The 23,661-nt window shown below is 39.7% G+C and overlaps 1 protein-coding gene across 1 annotated transcript; it reads right to left on the minus strand.

Moving 5' to 3' along the window:
* Positions 1–3,636: 3,636 nt before the first annotated feature.
* h6pd (hexose-6-phosphate dehydrogenase (glucose 1-dehydrogenase)) lies at positions 3,637–6,453 on the minus strand (the record flags this gene model as incomplete). Its single annotated transcript, XM_083938803.1, has 4 exons — positions 3,637–5,122; positions 5,232–5,501; positions 5,600–5,717; positions 5,812–6,453. The coding sequence occupies 4 exons, from the start codon at positions 6,451–6,453 to the stop codon at positions 3,777–3,779; spliced, it is 2,376 nt and encodes a 791-aa protein (XP_083794929.1). The 3' UTR covers positions 3,637–3,776.
* Positions 6,454–23,661: the final 17,208 nt, after the last annotated feature.

Here is a 23,661-nt window from a genome sequence, read left to right on the forward strand (position 1 = left end):
TCAGGAGCAAACAGGTGAAAAGTTAATGGGTGGGATGTTTCATTGTGAGTCAATATGGGGCAGGGGTGATGTGTTGCAGGCTGCAGCTATTTTGGACACATACAAAGGAGAAGCACAGGAGGGCGGAACAGGACTTTTTACACACAATATGAGGAAATTATTCTGTTCCTGTTGAGAGGAAAGCCTCTGCACAGGGATTACATTTTTACGAGTATGCTGTGCCGTTAATGCTGATCTCGAAACCTGCTAAAATACAACCTAATCTTTAAGCTTACGTGTATGAGCAGATGTTAGGCTTTCATGGAATACAATATGCAGCAGAAGTCTCTGTGCATGTGCAGCATGAAACACAATCCTTCCTCCTGCTCACACTGGGGAGCTGTTGGCAGTTCTTCAGCCGAACATGTCCCGTATAGTCTGCCTGAGTGTGTAACATCCAGGATGTTTCTCTACATGCTAGTATTCATGGCGTATCGCAGCAGCAGATGGATACCGAGGAATCAGAGGTTTAAATTGTAAGTGTCATGTTTCTGTGTTGATCAGATAGAAGGAAAAAAACCCTGTATGTTAATTCAAACATTCTAATTTTTTTTCTTACTACTGATGTTTTATTCCGTTGGTAGTCAAATAGTGAATGCAGTGTTTGTGGCACTTGTCCTGGTCCCTCAGTTCTACGTCATGGGAAGGTAAATATAGGGCACAGGGGACAGTTCATGGGTCAATTGTACAAGAGGAAAAGTGCCGTTTAACACAAGTTTCCTTTGTTTAAAGGCCAAAATCCTCAAGATACTGCCGGCAACCTCTTCTGAACAACCTGTCAGCATCAATCGCCTTGTCCTTCATAGCTTCAGGTAAATCCCATAATATCAGACGCATTTCAAAAACACAAGCAAAAAAATATTAAAGGTTTCATATAAGGCAAATTTTCAGGTTCATATTTGTATTTTGGGTTTCTACTAGAACATGTTTATATGCTTTAATGTTCAAAAAACACACTATTTTTCTCATACTGTCTGTCTGAATGTACCTTATTATAAATGCTCTGTTTTAGAGCCTGTCTCTTTAAGACCACTTCCTGAAAAAGCCCAGTGTGCTCTGATTGGTCAACGTTTCCGGGTCTTCCGCATTTGCACTCTCGGCGCCTCTGTATCAGCACTTTCTACACATATACTGTATAGTAGAGCAGTGAAATTACCAAAGTATGGAAGTCCTGGCGGCTCGTTTAAAATCTGTTTCTGAATACGGGCTGTGTGCATTTCTCTGTGGATTGAGCGTTTTGATAATCTCAGTATTTATATAGCACCTGCTTCAAAATAAAAAAAGACATGCTATCTCACTTTTTGATATGGGACCTCTAATAAAGACACAACTTCATCTCTTTCAATAGGTTTTTCAGTGATATTCACATTGATAGACCCAGTTCCTCAGAGCATGTGGGCCTCCTATCATGTGTTTGGGCTGCTGACATGTGGACAGGGACTATGCACCGCCATCCTGACTCTGACAGCAGCACAATGTGTAAGAAAAAGACTGTTATGATTAAGTTCCAGAGAGAAACTGCAACATCAAAAGGATTTATACATGTATATCCACAGGCCAAAACCACTCCTGAGCTGTACTACATATCCCTTATTCTAACGGTTGCTTCTATTTTCAGCACAGGTGACGTACATCTCTTATAAATTATACCGCCACCATTCATACACTGAATTTCCAGTTCAAAGGAATAACACCTGCTTGTGTCTGTTCAGGTTTCTTCATGGTGAGAGGAGGTCTCTGGTTAACTAAAAGGAAGCTTGTGACAGACCCAAGCAGAAACAATGAGCAGCCAAGCCGTCCAGCTGTCCCACGTTGACACCTGATACTCCACAAATTAAGATTTCATGTGGTTTCCATGCCACAGGCAGCTGGTAACTGTAAACCATGGGAAAGTGACTTAATCCTTCTCACGTTTTAACACTCACTAAGGGAAACATCACAAAGCAGGAGTTTGTCTCGGTTTGCTTTTTATTGGTTGATGGACATTTGTTTCCAACATGTTTCACAATCAATCATACAAGGCTTATAAAGATGTACTTTATACAAAAGATTCGGTTCTACAATGAGAACTATGGAAGCCCTGAGAGGCGAGTGACAATCCTTTTTTTTTTCTGGTGATCAATTTTCTGAGATTTATCTAAATGGTTTATTCTCCTGTGTTTATGACTTAATAATAGCTGAATTTGTTTTTTTTTATAACTTCTAAAAATGATCTTGACCAAAAACAAAACAAATCACCTGCCAAAGTTTTTTTAACCTGTTTTCACAGATGCAAAAAAAGGTATATATATATATTTTTTCACCAGTTCATTGGTTCAGACAAAACAACTTAGATTAGACTGGAAAATGGATCTCTCCTTAAAGAAAATCTCACTTGCCTCTCAGGGCCTCCGTAGAACAGTATTGAGTGATATTTATCTTTTTGGGAAAAGTAAAGCTACATTAAACAGATTATGAGAACAGAAAAATGCTTTATATTCCAATTTAAACTTTCACACTTTATGACGCAAACTGTAAAACAATTGGAAAATGATGGTAATGAAAAACTCTTAATAATTCAATATTACATCATGTGGTGCCAGTGTGATGCATCTAAGGGATCACCTTACAGTGTACGGAAATAATATTTTGTAGATGTAGTGACTATACATCACAGACACTTTTTTAGTCTCTTTTCAACTTTTCCTTCACAGATCCATTCTGTTGTTTGAGATGCAGGACACTGTCTCCTCTCTTCATTTGAAACACTAATGCTTGGATGGGTCAAACAGACACAATAACATAACTGATGAGTCTCAGTTTCACTTTAATTTAAAGAAGGTATATGAATCAACCAACTGACTGAAATGGGTAAGGAATGTGCTTTTCTTATTTGTGATCCACCAATTTGTTTGAATTACCAGAAACATTTCAATAATAAATGTTATGTTTCTAGAGAGATGGAAGGTGGATTAATGCAGGCAAGCCTGTGGGACGATCCGCTGCCGGTTTAAAGGAGAAACAACTCTGTAACCCTATTCTGTATTTGTAACTTAATACAGATGGCGAGGTGGAATAAAAGTAGCAGCATTCCTGCCATGAACAGGCTGTGAGAAAGGTGGTCACTGCCACTCAACAATAGAAAACAAGTGTAAAATCACACAATAAACAGCAAAACTGCAAATTCACAAAACCACCTGAGTTCATAAACGCACCCTGGATTATAAATTAAAAAAAACTTTGTTCTTTTTAATTGTTTTTTGGCACCATATGTAATTCACACACACACACACACACACACACACACACACACACACACACACACACACACACACACACACACACACACACACACACACACACACACACACACACACACACACACACACACACACACACACACACACACACACACACACACACACACACACACACACACACACACACACACACACACACACACACACACACACACACACACACTTGAACTTTCAATAAAAAAGGGAACCTATCAGTCGTTTTTAACCCATTAACTACAAATGGCAAATACACAACTTTCCTGCCAGAAACCTGATGGCATAGTTTTAAAACAAATGCAGCAGTGATGTTAGGTACATTGGTTTGTGGTTAATAAGGGAAAGAAATATGTAAACCCACTGGTCCTTTAACTGCTGGCTCATACTTTCTTTTCCTCAACATAGCTATCAAATTAAAGCAGCTCTAAAACATTTGGTAGATAAAGGTTAGGAATGTAATTCCTATCCTAAAAGTGCATCATAGTCAATATACCAAACAAGTCTGCCGTCAGCAGGCTTCACCCCTGTGACAGGCCACTTGTCTGGGTTGTCCTTCACTCGACTCAGCTGGGTGATCAGTTCATGCTTGCCTTTGCCCATCACTAAAAGAGCAACCGTGTGAGCTCGGTTAATAGCACTGAAAGTGAGGCTCATGCGTTGGTGAGGCTTGACGGGGCTCTCGGTGAGGGTCACCAGACTCTCCCCAAGTTCCTCTACTTTACTACCAGGGAACAGCGAAGCTGTGTGGCTGTCATAGCCGACTCCCAGCAGCACAAAGTGGAAGCTGGAGCCATTAACCAACTTTCTGACCTCTTTCTCATACAGCAGCGCTCCACCGTCCTCCTCCACACATAGACGCTGGTTGATGTGCACTGGCATGGGGTGGATGTTGTAATAGGGTATCCTCACATGTTGTAGTAGATGGTAATGCAGGCTGTAGAAGTTGGACTCCAGTTCGGTCAGCGGCACGCAGCGCTCGTCCACCATCCACACATGGGTGTTTCTCCAGGGGAAGGAGAAATGGTGCAGGACCAACCTGTGGAACAGAGCGAGGGGGGTGGATCCGCCAGAGACTGCAAGGTGGAAAACACCGCCCTCACGCACTGCTGCATCCGCTGATTCCTGAATGTCCGCAGCTAGCCTCTCCACCAGCTCCTCAGCCCAGCCCGACATCATATCAGCACTACGAAATTTGCCTTGCATCACTTGGAAACCATTTGCCGACGAGCCACTCATCGGATCAGGGCTGATTATCACCACCTCACTGATGTAGCAAATTTCTTTCCCTTTCATGCGGACGTCCAGCAGGTCTTCGTTGTCAGTGCCCCCGGGGTAGATGCGGGGAAAAGAGCTCACTAAACTACTGAGTAGTGGTGTCCATAAACCCCAGGAGGCGAGTAGGTTTTCAGTACTAATGAAACTATTCTTACGTCCAGCAAAAATGTGAGAAATAAGTTCTGAATAAGCTTCCCTCTGCTCTGTTGGAGTTTGCACATAATAATCTGAAATAGGCAAACCTAGAATATTGACATCTCTATGCTCCATCACTTCCTTCCACTGACTGTCCATTAAAACTGGCTTGAATAAATTCTTACTCACAAGAATTGCTGGATATTGAAGGCTGCCATGCCCAAAGTAGAAAATTATCTGTTTGGGCTTGCAGTGAACACTGTTGTGGTTCTGAAGACAAAAGACGTCATTCTTGAAAAGTATGCGGGCATATCCCACCCGTTCATCTAACATCTTCCCTGAGATCAAAAGAATTGGCACACCTTCATACTGGGCCTCGTCGATGTGTGCCAATACAGCTGAAAGACAAACAGCACCACTTATTAACATAACTATAATTGTTGTATAGCAAGGCTTTCACAACAGTAAAGAGTACATAAAATCCTGGTCAGAAAGAAAAGCGGTCACCTGCAAATGTTGGCGTGAGACTGGCGTGATCTTTTGTCTTATTCATCTCCCGCTGTACTTCTGTTTTGTACGCTTGGTACTGGCCGACCACAGCTTGATTCTTTCCTAAAGGCAGCAGGGAACTGAAGATCTGCAGCTTGTTTTGGAGGACTTCCTCACTGCTGCTCAGATTCACGGGAAGCCTCATGGTCAACAGGGTCATGACCTCGGTCAGGTGGTTCTGCAGCACATCTCTGATGACCCCGTATTGATCATAGAAGGGAATACGACCTTGAGGACACATTATTATAAAACGTTAAGGTTTAATTCTCACATATAACGGTTAACACAGCACTTTTAATTACAACAGTATTAATGCACCGCAACACCTTTAACATCGAGGGTCTCTTTCATTACGATCTCCACTCTCTCGATGTGGTGCCTGTTCCAGATGGGATCCAGGAACTTCTTGTTCTCTTTTCTGAATGGAAGTATCTTTGCAACCACCTTTTCACAAAAGCAGAAAAACAACACCATGAAACCAAACATCTCAATTACAGAGTCAGAGGTGAAAGGCACACACTGTGTAGGATTTTCTTACCTGCTTCCCCAGGTAATGGTCAATTCTGTACATTTCTTCATCCTTTAAGGAGCTCCCGAGCTGAGATGCAAGTACCTGAGCACTCCTGAAGTCATGTCCAAAAGGTTTCTCTAGCACCACCCTCAGCCACGCCCCGCTGGTCGGCCTGCAACTATTATGTATCTTATCAGCAATATCTGCATATGCAAAGGCTGGTACTGAGAGGTAGAATAGCCTCCCTGCCTCTGTTATTCCCTCTTGTTGAAGCTCTTGCTCGATGTGCTTGGCCAGATCCTGGTAGTCCTCTAGGGTCTTCAGCTGCCGATACTGTGCGAGCCGCAGGAACTGCTCTTTCAGCAGAGCACAGCGCTCCTGCGAGACATCCTTTGAGCAGGACACCGCCTTTAGGATCTCAAAGAGGACCGGTGTGGCTGTGTCGGCAGGGGACAGACCTCCGCCATAGAAGGAAAAGGTGTTTCCACAACTGACCTGGTTAACGTACAGCTCAAAGAAGCCCTGCCACAGGTACTTCTTTGCTAGGTCACCCGTGCCTCCTACTATTACCACAGAAACATGCCCTGGTCTCTGTGCCTCCGTTCTCTCCTCGCCATTTCCTCCCTGGGCACACAGAGTGACCAGAAGCAGGAGCACAGTCACAAACATGCTCTGGTCCTGACAGTGCACACTCCTGTAAGAACACAGCAATGAGAGATATTACATATAGACAATTGTCTAGTCCATTACCACTGAGCAGTTAAGACGTCATATCAAAGCTATATATGACTGAAACTAAGCATGAAAAATGTTTGTACTCTGTAGGTTTGCAAATAAAGATTATTTTGCAATATTGAATAATATTTTTTAATACTTTATTACTTGTTTACACATTTATTTAATTATCATTTCCCAGAGCCCAATGTGCTGTTTTCAAATTACTATCGCATATGAAGACTGAAAGCTGCGAACCATCACAATTAAAAAGAGAGAAATAGAACAATGACCGAAACAATCCATTACAATATTGTTTCTGTTCAATATTCTGTGTTTTTCAGCTTTAAATGTTTGCGATAAAAAGCAAGTTAAACATGAAAGTTAATGTGTCCCCAAAACTGAATGAAAGTAAACAAAAAGTATTTGAACTTTGCCTTTCAGTATAAATGCCACATGGCGAAAAAAAACAACTAAAACTGAAAAATAAAGTCCCTTTCACAGTTTTATCAATGCACACATGCAACAGATATTGCTGTTTTTCTTTTGCAATGTCAAACATCCATAAACATAACAACTCAACTTAAAAGTCACATTTAAACATCTATGAGCGAAAAGAGATAAATAACTGGAACTTACACAAAACTCCAAAGACAAAATAGATAAGCAGCAAATTACTTAGCAGTCGTGTTTCTCCAGCTGCTTTTAAAGTCTCTTGAGAGCTGGTGATGTGGTGATGAGTGTAATGAGTAGCGGATACTGGTGGAGCAGGGCGTGTAGACTTTGCACTTTGCTCAGGGGCATTGAGTTACAGCTGTTGACAGAGTGCTGGGAAAGTACAAACTTATTTAAAAAATAAATAAATTGTAACAACCTAATATAATTGATTTAGCGAGATAGGACAGGCTGAAGGCAAAGCAAAATCTTCATTCAGATACTGTGGGGTGGGGAGGGGGGGGGGGGGGGACTTGGTTAGGGAGGGGAATAAGTGGAAAAAAGTCTGTTCAATAAAACACAGAACACACTCACTACACACAGTTGACTGTGCGCCAAAGACTATGTGTGCTCCGTACAGAACTGCCAAATGCAAGCATGTGAGGGATTTGACTATCAATGCAATGGTTTATCTCTAAACTGTCTCTGTGAACTGAACACTTTATCAACTATACAGTTTTTAAAAGACAAGTGAAAAGAGTGAAATGCAGATCATCCTTAAGCCTGTTCCACTGAAAAACAACTGACCAGACGTGACCATCAACAGCAGCAACACTGCTTGATGTTTAACGTGTGTAGGAGGGATGCTGCAACTTACACATTACTTTTTTCAAATAATTTGGATCGACATGTCGCCCAGCCTAACCTTGAAGCAGTAAAATATCTAAAACTTTTAATGTCTAGTAAATTACTAAAAGACGGTGGTTCTTTCAGATCCATCCATTATGTCACGTTTGCATTCTTCCTGTATGTTGACTTATTATTTTTCTTTGCTCTTTTGTAAACTTTATTGAAACACTTTCACCTCTCAACTTCCAGTCCGTCCTCTATATGTTACCCTCTTAAATCCGCATGTTAACATCTAGCCCGGGAATACCTCCACAGACACGCATATTGTAATACCTAGCAAAAAGGCTAGTAGTGGTGCTTTCATTAGTGGGTCATATGATCAATCACCATGTTTTAACTCAATCTTTGAGAGTACAACTTTATGCAGATGAGAGAACAGAATAATGCTTTATATTTCCATCTGTAACTTTCACACACACCAAAACAACTGCTAAATTATTTATTAATCAAAATAATTCATTTTAGACTATTAAATAGATGAAATCTTAATTTAAAGAATCTTTAAAAAAAAAAATCAACACTGTTTTAAGCAAGCAACTAGTACAGAGAGGCCGGTTTTAAAGCAACATCAAGTCAGTGTTCAGAAAGTAAAAGGCACTCGTTCTGATCTTTTATTGTAGGCATCAGGGTGCCAGTTTCAAAGATTTGCAGCCTAAACTATCTGGACCTACTCTCCAAAAACAAAAAACATTGGATGTATGTGCACAAAATGTCTTCTTGCCCTTAACTAGCAAAGCACCAGGCTATTAGGTGTAAACTGGCTTTGAACCACAACTTTTCATGTATTTTTTCCACTGGTTTCCATATTCAATTCAATGGATATCTGGTTTATATATTCTGATGAGGACATGAGAACCATCCACACACTGCTAAGTAACAGAAAGACTAACAGGAGTCAGAGGAAAAACCTCATCAGGGCAGTTACTGAACCCTGTTCTACTCACCACAAAAGACAAAAAAAGACACATTTCAAATCATCAGTGTCTTGATGTAGATGATACGTCTTCATTACTGCCTTCACTGACATTTGTTATATGAAAAGGGTTAGGTTTGTGTTAGCAAAAACAGGCAGCTGAGAGGCATTATAGAGCTTAAAGCCGAGGCCTATATGTTATAAACCTGATTAATGACAGAACATTTCATCACCCCCCCTTATCTCTAGGGAGACTGAAAACTGTACACATTAAACAGAACACCCACAGTATGAGGCTCATTTTAAGACCGAGTGCAACATCTGGAAGCCCTGCGTTCCACAATCATGTTTACACAGTAGCAACGCAAACAGCAAAGGCCACCTCAGACTGGTTCAACAACAGCTGAATTTCAGGTCTGATTTACTTTTCATGGATTACTGCAGTCACAATATTTCTTCTTTCTTAAAATTTGCCAAATCCTATATAAAGGTTAACAACATCCTAAAACATACAAATGGGGCCAGCTGGATGATTATATATCTGAAAAACGTTCTCTCTCTTTTTCTCTATAGACTTCTAGGCAATTACTTTTGATGCTTATTTCCCTGCTGGAATCAATAAAGGGGCATATCATCTGAAAAGACACTTAACTCATTCAGCTTCTGATTTCATCCCTCTTCCCCAGAGGTTTGTAACATTTAAATCCAACTCATGACTCCTACATTCTGCTTTCATTTGACATATGCATAGAGTCTTCCCACACACCGCATATGTACATGCCCCAAATTGAGTTATCTATCCCTCACGCACTCTTGTATTCACTGGCTTTCATTCTCATATTCTCATTATATATGCTGCCTTTGGGGTCCATTTTTTAAGATACATAGATTTTTATCTTTCTCTTCTTATTAGAATCATCACACATCTTTTACTGAAGATCAAAAACAATATTAATATCAACATCGAGTTTAAATGAAAATAAGACTGAGTGTGAATTTAAAACACTTTTTAAAGGATTCAAAAACTACTCTGCTATGATTGATATTTTGTTTAACATGCTTTTCCCACATAGAAAGTAAAAAAAAAGGCACTAGAAGCACATCTACTCTTTCTCCCTCAATGAGGGATTTTGCATCTTGCCTCGCCGCGTCCAACGCTGCTCATGCTCTTACGCCGACCACACTCGCAGTATGTTGAGACACTTCAGTAACTATGTTCTAACTTCTACTCCAGGTAGATGAGCCGGCCACAGGTGAAAGAGTAGCGCACAATGGTTCATCATCACTCATCGGCCTAAACGTTTGAGCCGGCTTCAGACAGGAGGCGGAGCTGGAGGTTTCAAGTTTCTTTGCCGATCTTGTTGGCGAATAGTTTTTTAAACATTAGACACAATTAATTTATATATTATCGCAGAAATATTCAATTCAATTCTATTTTTAGTGCCAAATCATAACAAAAGTTATCTCAAGACACTTCACAAACTGAGTAGTTCGAGACCAAATTCAGACTTAATTATGATTTACAGAGATCCAACAATTCCTCTATGAGCAGCAGCAAGTTGCAATATCTTACAATATAGCAATAATAGTCTCTTGGAAACTGTGTGGGAAACTACAGAACTACTGTCAAAACTACATTTACAGAAAAGGAATGGGCCAACAGGCTACGTAATATAAAGTGCATGTATCATAGTGTTCGCACTAGGTTAATTTAATTTAAGATTATTAACGGAATATTAACTTTAAAATGATCTATCAAATATTGGATAACGCGATAATATAATAAACCAATAAATAAATAGACGGCTGGTACCTTGATTAAATCCGATTAAATGCCCGACAGCGCAATGTGCAAGTGCATGGCGCAGCGTATCACGTTTTAAGTAGGATATCTTGCTTGTTTTGTTTAAAAGTAACTGTCATAAATAAATATGGCATGTTTTACATAATGTAAATGTATTTTATTTCTTATTTTGAACAAGGAATGCATATTTCGTAATTTTAAGTTTTAACTTTATGTTTGCATTTACCGTTGGGCCAACACGATAAGAATAATATGCATTATAAAATGTTAATTACACAACAGAAGACACTTCATGATCCCTGCATTAGATGGGGGAAAGAAATAAAAAGAGTATAAATCAGTATCGATAACGGTAATCGGCTAAATGAGATATAAAACATCGGCATACTGGATATCTGCAAAAAATCCAATATTGTGCCTCCGTAATTGGATGCCCTCTAGACTGTGTAAGGTTAAGCTTAAAAGTGATCCTGCGTGCTGGAAGTGTCCTGACGACGGCATGTTAACTCATGTCTTATGGTACTGTCCCAAGGTACAGGACTTTAGGCCATCAGTTCATGACTGTATCCAGAAGATTGTTGGTCAGGAAGTTCCCTTTTCCCATTTGTTTATTCCTGTTGGGGAATCTGTCCACCCTGAATGACACAATTTCCTCTTCACATACTGAATGGATCAATCGTGCTATGAAGGAGGCCGTTTGGTCGTCAGTCACGGACTGGCATAATCTGCTTGCTAGCGTGGCAGCGTATGATTGAGTATCCTTCTCATTGCTGGGCAGGAAATATGACTTTACTACATTAATGGCCCTTGAAAAAAACAGGGCTTAATTCCCTTACATGTAAACTCTGGTCCCAATAATGACGTAGCCTCTTATTTATTTTTGTCATTTATATAGTCTTTACTTGTATTGTAAATGTTCCTTTTTTGTCTGTTTGTATGCCTATGTCCATTTAATCCCCAAATTCTTATTGTTGGTTAATCATCAATGTTATGGTGGAGAAGCATGTGAATGCCAGTGTGAACTTGCATGTCCCAGAACTCTGAAGCCGCCAACTCCACCGAGTTAGGATGGTTCTTGATGGGAAAAATCGATTAAAAATTGTAAATTGGGCGTGATGTGAAAAAAATCAGAGATTTATATTTAGGCCATATCACCCATACAGTCCCACCCATGTACCATGTACAATGAGGACTTGTTTAATGACTGAGCAGGTTTGTTCATGGCTGAAAGACGCCCTGCAGGGATATGGCTGCACGTTGTTAGAAACTTTGTGGCCACATTTGTCACGGCAGTCAATAACATCAGTCTTCTACCAGGGATGTTCAAACTATTCACCCACCATCATAAGAAACTGGTGAGCCTATGCAACTGTCTTGCTTTAGTCGTTGGCCTTCGGTTTACCTATTACTTATGACTGTGAACTTGTGACTCTGGGATAATGCAGCTGGGGATATCTATCAACTGGGGGGGGGGGGGGTTTATTATCTACTTATATCCAGTCGGTGTTAGAGTACATTTTTAGTTCACAAGTTGTGACTCTATTCCATCCACCAAACAAAAACGGCAACTTCAGATTTTTCTCACAAAAAAAAGCAAGGAAGTCCTCCATTTCATTCAACTATGAAAAACTCTTTCCACCAAATTACAAAAAAAAACTATCCGATCTGCAAAAAGATGTATGTGAAGGCTTGATTACAGATGGTGAGCTTTTTTCTGCAGTAACGTCCTTTAACCCTGGGAAAACACCTGGGATGGATGGAATACCCACTGAGGTGTATCAAATCTGTTTTGATTTGCTTAAAAAAACATTACTTTCTTGTTTTAATGTTTCATATAATGTTGGGTATCTATCAGATTCTCAGAAAGAAGGTTTTCTGTTACTCAAACAGGAACCCAGTGGATAGTTTAAGGATCCTGTGAACCTTGAGAATTGGAGACCAATCACATTACAGTGTTATGATACTAAGATACTTGAAAAATGTATCGCTCATAGAATGAAGAGTGTACAATATTATTCAAAGAGATCAGACAGAATTTATGCAAGGTCGTCACATTGGTAATAACCTTAGACAGCTGCTGGAGATTATTGAAAATTATGAGTTGAATAATACAAATGGGCTGATTTTCATTGCTGATTTGAAAAAAGCCTTTGATATACTCTGGTTAGATTTAATTTTTCAAAACATGGGTTTTTTTTTCACTTTTGGTGAATCCTTAACTAATTGGTTTAAAGTCTTATATAATGAAACCAGTTGTAGAATTGTGAATATTAGTTATATTTCTAAATCTGTGCCCTTATCAAGAGGAGTTATGACACTAGTTTTCTACTAAATCCAAAAACCTTCCTGTTTTCACATTTTTCACATTATTCTGGTTTGAAGCCAAATTATGACAAATGTAAAATTCTTAGGATTGGGGGTCTAAAAGGGACAAATTACAAAATACCATGTAAGTTACCTATTATCTGGACTCATGGACCAGTCGATGTTTAAGGTATTGTGATTGCAAACAACTTAGAAGACCTCTGCACAGTAAATTACAATAATAAGTTGATAAAGATGGATATGATTTTACAAACAAGGCGGGGGAAAACATGGGAGAATTTCACTAATTTATTCTCTGGTTGTACCACAATCTATTTAGCTTTTTATGTCCCTTCCAACTCCTGTACACTCATTCTTTAAGACATATGAAAAACATTTTTGGATTTTATTTGGAACAATAAACCAGAAAAAAAATAAAAGAGGAGTTCTTTATAATAACCATGAAGAAGGTGGTTTAAAGCTTTTAAACCTGGAGGCTTTATGTTTCTCTTTGAAAGCTTCCTTTGTTCAAAAAATGTATTTAAATCAGGACTGGTTTTCAAGTAAAATATTAGAAAGCCGCCACCCAATACTCCAAAAAAGACTATACCCTTTTTTACAGAGTCAACCTTTAAAGCATATAAAATGGTTTAATAATCTCACTGAAAATGTTTCCATGTTTCTAAAGGAAGAAATTCAGTTTCATCCTCCAGGGATGAAATCTTGCAGCAAATAATATGGTTAAATTCTAATATCGTAATTGAAGGAAAACCCATATTTTGGAAGAATATATTTGATCATGGGGTTTGGTTTCTAAATGTTATGAAGGGACACATATGAATCATAAATATTTTACTGAAATGTACGGTGAAATTTGTCCCCCTCACTCATATAATCAACTGGAAAAACAGTATCAACTGTGGAAGGTCTAAGTTGTTCTAAACACAAGGTGGTCAAAGGGCATGACGTTAAATAAAAGAATTACAAACTTGTATTTAAGTTTAACATCTGTTCAAATTATCCCATATGGTACCTTTAAAATGGGAGGATACTTTTGACTGCCATGGATACACATTTTTAAATTAGTATATAAAACAACTATTGACACTTTTTAAGGTCCTTCCAATTAAAAATACTTTATATTTTTTTATATAAAAAACGTGAAAAATGTTAAAGATTTGAGGAACCACTGATTCTGATGACTGTCGTTTTTGTTCGGCTGAATCTGAGTCAACTGTGTAAGATGTGTAATTCATTGAGAATAACTGGATTTAATTTCTGTAATACTTGGTGATGTTACAGAGACAAATAATTTCATTATTCTGTTATGAAAAATATTTATTTTTAAAGCTGATGGTGTGGATTCATTAAATATCAACAAATTCAAAAGATTTATTAAACATTACTTTGTTTTATAAGGATTTATTGTAAATACAACTGAAGATATTAAAAAACATTCAGAGAGGTGGAAAGGGTTTGTTGAGGTTGGGGGTTTGTGAGGCGTCGTGAAGAAGGATCAGTGGGAAGTTGTCTTATAGTTTTAGATGGAGATTGTTGTTTTGTTTGTGTCCCTTCTTTTGTCCCCATCGTTTGTTTTTGGAGAGCATTCAGTTTGTCATTATGATCTTTATTGCTAGTTTTTATTCATTTTTTATTGTCTTAATTATGCATTCTTTTTTTTCTCCTTTTGTCCAAGAAGTGGACGTTTCTTTGGTAGTATTATTTGTAGATCTGAACAAACCTCATTGTTCTTTGCACGAAGAAACTTGAATTTGGCCAGTATCGAGGTAGTCACCAGCATCGCAGCAGTAACTGAAGGTTTTTCTGATCCTGACGTCAGGGCAGTCCAAGATCAGACCCCTTGCTACATGCAGTTTAAAATATTCGGGTTAAGGGCATACTCCGGTCTCTTAAATGTCATGTAAACACCGTACTCCGGGTAAAATCTGAGTTTTCATACCCTGCTTCACAGACCTAGATAACTCCTTCAGTACCCTGAGAATTCCTGCATGTAAACAGCGTTCCTGGATAAAGATAGGATTACTCATCTGCGCATGCTCCGTCTGTTATAACGCCCCCTCCCCACTCCGTGGTTTCTGAACTGGAAATAGAATAAATCAGGAAGCAGAAGAGCAGAAACTACATAAAAAAACAACAACAACACAAGCTTTACCTTCGCCATGGCAAATTATATCACTACCAAGAAGGCCCATTTCTGTCCTAATTCTGTCCAAAAGTCGACGTTTTCTCCCCGCTTTCCAAGTTGTTGTGATTGTGACAAAGGTGAATCAGAAAAAAGGCGTATTCTGACCAGTTGTATGTTTGTGGAGCGCCCCCTACTGTTACTCCTTCATTTCCCCCCGCTGATGTAAATGGGGGGAACTTCAATAATCTGATCATTCCCTTAACCTGGAAGGACCATTTTTGCAGTTGCTGTTGCAGTTGAAGCACTTTTCCCTAAATGATGACACTCACCGTCACTCAATTACAGTCATGCTTATGCATTTTAGCCAATGAGATGAAAGCACATGTCATTTCTGTCTCGATCCGCCTTCCTTGTATAAGAATCTGATCTTTGCTGTTTCAGCCTCAGAATTTACTTCACGCACTACTGTGTGTTGACGACTCTTCTTTCTAACGAGTAATCAAACTCTTTCATTATCAGACTAAGGGCGCACTCACACTGTCCATCCGTACCATGCCCAAACAGGTTCCAAGGGTAAAGTCTAGTTCGTTTGACCAGTGTGAGTCAACCGTATCGCGCCTATTTGCGGCACGCTCGCCGGCAACGGCCCGTTTGGGAGAGGTGGGCTTTTGTAAAGCACGTTTGCTTGCATGCGCACGTGTACGAGCGCGAGGCCTACGGTGGTTCTGACGTCATTTTATGTGTGCCTGTTGAACTGAAGATATCTGTAATTCAATTATTTCTAGTCAAAAAGAACACACTGTGACATTCCTACAAATCACGTTACTTTTTCCATTCATGTGTATTTGGCTTTCAATTCTAGATATTCTCCACAATTTCATTTTAGATATCTAGAATGAACACTCTGGATATCTGTAATGCAATTCTTACTAGGAAAAACTCTCATTTCAGATATTTGAATCCAATTGTTACTGATCATGATTTTCATTTCAGATATCCCAAATGAAAAGAAAAATTCCAGATATCCATGATGTCATTTTGACTATCCTAAATACATTTTGACTAGTAAAAATATAATTACGGGTATGTACAACTGCAATTTTCAAGTAAGAATTGCATTACAGATATCCAGCATGTTCATTCTACATTTCTAAAATGTAATTGTGGAGAGTATCTAGACTTAAAAGTCATCTGTACTAGTATAAGAATGCGGTTGTGGATATCTGATATAACAGTTGTAGATAGGAAGAATGTCATAGTTCATTCATCATTAATTATCATTCAGATAAGTAAGATTTCCATGTTGACTAGGAGAAATTATATAAAACGTAATTACAGAAAGGAATGTGATTTGATTGAATGTTAAAACCAATTGCCATATAGTGACTGGAGTAAACATTAACCAGGAAACAAAGATACACTTGAAGGGCTTCTCAAAACAACATTAGCGACAGGAATGGACGTAGTGTAGTGACGTCACAAACTTGACCAACCGCTCTCGGCTCGTGAGCGTACGTTAGAACACTGTAGTTAGCGCACGTGACGTAAGTAACGTTAATGCTTTAATCTCACCGAATCGACAGACTGTACGTTCACGTTATATGGTGGGCTCGTTGTTGTTTACTATTCATGTCCCCGTAACGTCGGCCGCTTACTTAAACTCCGACAGATGGACGTGTCCACCTGCTAACTGTTAAACTTCACTTCCGCTAAACACACAATGCTTCAATCCTTGACCTCGTGGCAGCGGATGCAATATCGCCAAAACTGTTCAAGAGGCTGCAAATTAGGAAAGGCAGCTGACAGACTACGTTAAAAAAGTTAATTGGATACCAACCTGCCCCGTGGTGGCATAAACGACTCGGTACACCGTCGGTAAACGCTTCCTGCATCAGTCACGTGACACGGTCCTGCTGCTGATGGAGGCTATGGATTTACATTTTCTAAGAGTAAGATCTGCAATATGCACCAGTCTTAGCAAATACCGTATTCATAATAAGGTAAAATAAGTGTTCTTTAAGACATTACATCGAGTTTTCACCAGCAAAGAAGGGTTGCAAAGTTTCAAACATTTCACTTTTGCAAAGTTTCAAACTTTTTTCTTTTTCTACATCAGCTGCAGAAACTTGACTCCCACCCACAAGAATGCATTAGCCTACCTACCAGTGTGGGTCTGAGCTTTGACTGGACCGTGTACAAGGTTATCAGAGGAGGGAATTCCTCTATTATAAATTGTGCAATAATCAGTTTAGTTAAATTAAAGGTTGAATAAGGAGAACACCGCCATCTAGTGTCTCAAGATCGTAGTCGCAACAACAAAATATAATCCCAGCAGTCGGGTTGCCAGGTTGGTCAGACCCAGCCCAATAGCCTGCAGGAGACCGGAGTCTGTTTGAGTCTGTTTGAACCCATAACTTCTGGAAAATCACACCATAAAAACAAGTATCAGAGGAGTTTTAATGACAGTTACTGTTACAGATCAAGGAGAAATTTAGCCATAATCTCGTTGACCTCCTTTCTCTCAGTCCATTGAGTGAATGCTCGGCCTATATTGACTCTGGTTTTTGCCCGTCTCCGGTCACTCAGCTGCAGGATTTGCAAACTCCATTTCACCAGCCTACAGTAGCTGCACCAAACAACCGACAACCCTGGAAACCTGCAATGCTCAACGCTATTGGCTGCTACAATGTAAACAGAACGTGACAGAAAGTCTGTGTCAAACCAGTGAAAACAAATTTAAATATTAATTCAGGCTAAATGTTTTATGGAAAAGCAATACTTTCATCCTGTACCCCTCAAAACACCCTGTGGGTGTATTACTTTTTTTTTTTTAATATAGCTTTTAATGAAGATTTTACATATTCAACCTTTAATGATTGTACAAGGTGAAATATATTGGCTAAGTAAAGACATGGGGATAATTATCTGTGTTTCTGGCCTATGGTTGCTATGGAGATCAAGCCAATTTGACTATTACCTTATATGACACAGGTGAAAGCCCCGACTACAGATCAGAACCAGCACAACTTGCATCAATTGTTACGCTATCTATTAAATCTGTTACCTATTAAATGATTTCAGGTGTCGGAGGTTGGTCCTTCAACTCACTGGTTCCCAACCTGTGGGTCCCAACTCCCACTAGGGGTCACCAAAGCTTCACCGGGGGTCACAAAGTCTTCTCAGTTTTAAGGGGTGCAAGACAACTTTTAAAAGACAATAAACCAAATATAACTTTCTTAAACTCAAGAGTATAAGATTATTAAACATTTCTGTAATTGTTTGCTAAGTGCAATATTTCACAGGTCACCTCTAGCACATTTAAATTTACTCATGATGAATAACTTATCAGCTTCTACAAAGTTCTTACGGCAGCTGCAGTCGTGTCCCTGGCTGTTCTCTGTCACTTGGGGGCAGCTGTAGACTGCAGTGTTTTGTCCACACAAGAGGGACCTCTGCCAGTGTCTGTGTGGTATTGCTGCTTTCTACTTTTCAGTCTTAAGCTCATCAATTAAAAGCCATCGGCTCTAAATGCTCCATCTCACACCAAAAAATAACAGCTGGCCTACAGGACGTCAACAAGCCAGATACAGACTGCCTCCAATTTTAAAAACAGGAATAAAAATATCAGAATACAAACTGCTGAGTTTGAGTGGATAAACATCAGCTCCTGTTTGCTCTACATTGTCCAGTTGCCTCGTGTCACCAGCCTCTGAAGCCAGACCTACCTCAAACAAAGCAGGTGCCCTTTTGGCCAAATAGTGATCCGATTGTTGTTGACCACACTGCTAGTCGCCCTGTCCGGTCCTCCCTTTGCCGGCTCGGAACAGTTGTGGTCGGTACAGCACAGGCCTTGACTCCGCAGCTCCATGGCCCCATCTAAAACACACAAAGGAAGTTAGCAGCTGAAAGTAGACAGTTTAACCTTTTAGAAACATTCTTAAAACGTACTCTCTTGTTCTTTCCCAGCTGGTTTTGTATTGTTTGGAAGTTTACATTTTATAAGAGAAGTGTGAGCATTTAGCGACACAGTTTGTTATGAAACAGGTGAAACAACCATTTAGTATTTGTCTTCCTCAGCTGCTGTTTCCATGTCAAGAATTAACTTTCAATCTCAATTTTTAAGCCAAGAAGTCCGTTAAGGGCTCAGAAAACCACTACAATTCTAATAACAGGTGGTCAAATTTGGAATTGGAAGATGGTGTGAAACAATGGAAAGCCACAAAATGCTACTTGATGGACCTGGGAGTCGTTTTTGTCAACTGCTGTTTCCAATCTTAGAAATTAACTTTTCATCTCAACAACGTGTTTTAGTTTCTAACGTGGGCTACACACACACACACACACACGCACACACACACACACACACACACACACACACACACACACACACACACACACACACACACACACAAACACAAAACACACCACTACCTTACAAACAGCTGTAATGCCCTAATGTAATGTAGAGCCCTCCCAAGTTGGTCGGCCACTGTGAAATGTAAACAGTAAACAGGATGGAGCATCCTGTGTGTGTGTGTGTGTGTGTGGGGTTGTGTGTGTGCGTGCATGTGTATCAGACTGTATGTGTGTATGTGGCAGGGAGGGGAGGGGTTGGCTGCTGAAGAGAGAATGAGCCCATGCAGAGCGTGCTAGCCCAGCTGTCACTGCTATAACTTCAGACTTGAGAGACCACAGGACGCAAGCTGGAGGGCCACGGTGTGTGTTTAAGTGTGGTGTGTGTGTGTGTGTATGTGTGTGTGTGTGAGTGTGTGTGTGTGTGTGTGTTGTCGTCCCACACACCCCCCAGGCATTCCCCACAGCCCCTGGCTTCCTTCCTCCCCTTTGTTAAGGCCTGCGAGGCAGACTTTGTCAAGCTGAGCACACAAACGAATGCATATGAATGTGTGCTGTCATCTTTATTAGGCCCCTTTGCCAACACCCAATACATTTAACACGGGTCTTTACTGAAGGAGATTTCACTTTCAGTCTTGTCCTTGCCCCCCCTACTCTTTTACTTGCCAGACGAGAAGGATTATAGTGACCTCAGTCTGGGATAAATCTGAATACACAACCTGTTACACAATGAGAATATAATGAGCAATGAACAAAGGCTGTTTTTTATGGTTGTTTATGGGTGGTTGTTTGATATGTGACTGGTAATTAGTGGTGGTTTTATTTGATCAAAGGTGAGACAGTTGGATTCCAACTAAAATATCTGTCTATACCCGCAGCGTTCATTGCTCTTTGATGAGGTCGGTGCCAATGCGATGACTGATCAGGGCGAAGCCCCAAATAGACTTATCCCATGCATGTATGACTAATGCTCCTTTTTTTTAAACTGCGTTCTCACATTTCTTCTCTTCATAAGACAAAAACATGTTGAAGCGTGTTCTCTCTTTTGTTTCTGAACACTACACTGCACACGCACAACACAGCCTGCATAGACAACAGACGCCCACCCCAAATTCCAGTGAAGAGAGGTGGTGTTTTTCAGAGGTGGCATGTGGAGCTTTTAAAATGAGATGACTGGGGACATGCAGGGGAAAAAAACAATGCTCAGGCTTTTCAGTCCAGACAACACAGCACAGAATGAAGAAGCTTCCACAACATCCATCCTGTTTGTTAGGAACAATGAAAGGATGGTAGTTTGGGATTGGTGTAATTATAAGAGTGCACATTTGTTGGCAGATACTTCACAATACGTGGTTGTGTGGTTTCATTTGGTTTCGACAAATAATTTTATGTACCTGTGTTGAACTTGCAGAGATTAGTGACTTCAAATCCTTCTTTCTGTTGTAGTTTATTTGTGTAAAGCTTATCAGTACATGGTTTCAAAACAAGTACAGTAGTGAATTGAACAATGTTGGGGTTGTTGAGCTGAGATATCTTGTGTTTTTGTCGTCACGTCTGATTGCTTTTGTCTTGTGTGATTTTACGTTATCTGAAGGATTACACACTCCTTTGTGGGGTGAGAAGTTCTACCTCATAGGCTCGTAGAAAAAAACCCAACTTTAAACTCCCCCAGGATTATCTACAGAATGCAATGTGTTATTTAGTCTTGTTCCAGGCGTGTGAATCAGGACCCACATGTTCGTGTGGTTCAAACACGGCCTGATTATCAGGCTGAAGTCACTAGCACTGCTTTCCTTAACAAGGATATATGTTTGTCACGGAAAAGCAGAAAGCTTTCCTTAACAAAATGAGTATGCCAGAGGAAACAACTTTTTACAACTTTGGCTGTATTGAAAATGCATCAAATGATCATACATGTATTGTATACTGAGACAAATGAATACCTAATTTCAACAATAAAATCAAATATAGATAAGAATTAACCAGCACACAATGTACACAGGCACTGTTAGCAGTGGTGAAACATAACTGTACATTTACACAAATACTAAAGGTACTTTTAAATATCGCTTGTATTATACTTTTATTTAACAGATACATGCACTAGTTACTTTTTAAACTAAAATTGTTCAAAACATGTGAAAGAGTTAAAATGAGCTCCACTACAACATTAAAATACTGCCTACATGTTAAAGCATCAATAATAATGAGCCCATAATAAAGGAATGAAACCCGACGGTCTATTAAATGAGTACTTTTACTTACTTTTAAGTTTTTTTGAAAATACCTCTGGACTTTTAGGCTACTTGAGTGAAATTTTAAATGTGCATTCACTTGTAATGGGGTGTTTCTAGTGGTTCTTGTGTGGGATTGATATTTAACTTAAGTAAATAAGCTGAGTAATTCTTCCCCTGGTTAGGCAGTCATCAAAATGTAGTGACAATGGCGTGAATCAATCATTTCTTAACAAGGGTTTTGGGGGGCTCTCACAGAGATGGTGGAATGGACGAAAACAGTAGGTGCATTTCATGTTGGCAGTACACAAAAACTCCCCGGTGCTTTCAATAGTGTTCCACCTCTATGTTTGCTGATACCATGAGGAGTGTGAGGAAAGCCGGGGGTGTGAGGGGAGCAGAGTCTGAATGACATGGCGTTGCTGCTTTGGCTTGCTATTCACTGACCCGCAAAATGCAGACCCAGCCCCCAGTGTGAAGTACTTTTGTGTTGTCATCACCCTCAGAAGCTCGGGACAAGGGGAGGGGGGGACTCAGCGCTGATGTGAGGCCGCAGCCTGCTCTTCAGCAGCACGCATGCACTGTTAGGTGAATAAAAAGAAGCCTGTATTGTAATGAAAGCATTTGCATACTTGTGTGTGTTAGAGAGGGTGTTAACCTTTGACACTTTCGAGAACTGGTTGACAACAGAAACCACTTCTCAGAGTCGAAGCATTAACACACTCGAAAATAACACCTCAGCGTACCTCACTGTGTATCAAAACCAATGAAGAGAGGAGAGAAAGGACCGGTTTAGTGCTTGAGATGGAAGTTTTCTTCAAGTGGCAGTTCACACTCAAAACAAAGTGTGTTGTAGCATTTGGATGTGACGGATATCTGGATCTCAATGGTGTCAAGGCTTTGTGGGATTGCAAAGCAGATCACATTTTTTTTCTCCACAGAAGGGACTGGATTTTGGTTGCTGAAAATAACTTATATTTGAGCAATAAAAAACAAGTATTGGTGGAAGCTTGAGTTGACAAACAGTAGAGGAAAACAGAATTCAAACTGCTTGAGTTATTGTTCAAATGTAACCAATCTTATCATTTAGAGAAAAAGGTTCATCCTAAAAATCTAAACACACAAATGTCACTATGAGAACAGATCTTTAATTGTCATGCACAATTGAATAAGAAGGCGTCTTCTTCTAGGTTCTTCTTTTCCCCTTCTGCTGGAATTATACTTATCATGTTAAACCACAATTTATGTTTGTACGCAATTTAAGTAATTGTCATTAGAAGGTCAGAGAGCCATAATTCAGCCCACACGTAACTTGTTAATCTATTATTTCACCAACATCTTTCACTCTGTCTGTTGTCTGATTAATGTCCGTGTATGGTAACGTTGGACAAGACAATGTTCGCCTCTTCAGTTGATTTTTTGGGGGGGTCTGTGTTTGGCTCTGAAATCGAGGGGCTCTTCTTTCCAAGTACACGTTCTACAGAGAAGACTTGACTCTGAAATTCCTCCAGATAAGAGTTGCTAGGTGATGCTATTGTCAGATTTTCTTTGTGGTCACATATTTATACCCAAATTGTAAAGTTCTTTATGAGGAGCGTCTCATTAGTAGTCATATATTCATACCAGACCACCCCCTCCCACTTGACCCCTCCTTTACCAGTCGTGGGAAAGACAAGTTCTGGACGAGATGTGGCACATTCAGGCAATTACTTGGAAGACGGTGAAAAAAGGTCGTCCAGCTTAAACACGCTTTCATTTTGAAAGGCTAGTAAAGCCCAAACATATTTGTGCTGTATCACTGGCACTTATTGTTTGAAACATTTGCGACCAGAACTGAAGATTCAAGAAAAACATCCAAGAAAGTTTCTTAATGTATATTTAAAATGCAAATGTACACCTCCATGCTATGGTTCAGCTCGGTGCTTGATCTTTAATCAAATTTGCATGCCCGTGTGCAAAGAAACTATACTTAAATTTAAACTGAAACACATTTAGACTATTTTGGTCAAAAATGATTAGAGCTCATTTTTAAGAATGAACCGGTGTTCAGTGTATTCACCCATAT

Source organism: Echiichthys vipera, assembly GCF_963691815.1.
Source record: "Echiichthys vipera genome assembly, chromosome: X".
Lineage (NCBI taxonomy): Eukaryota > Metazoa > Chordata > Actinopteri > Perciformes > Trachinidae > Echiichthys > Echiichthys vipera.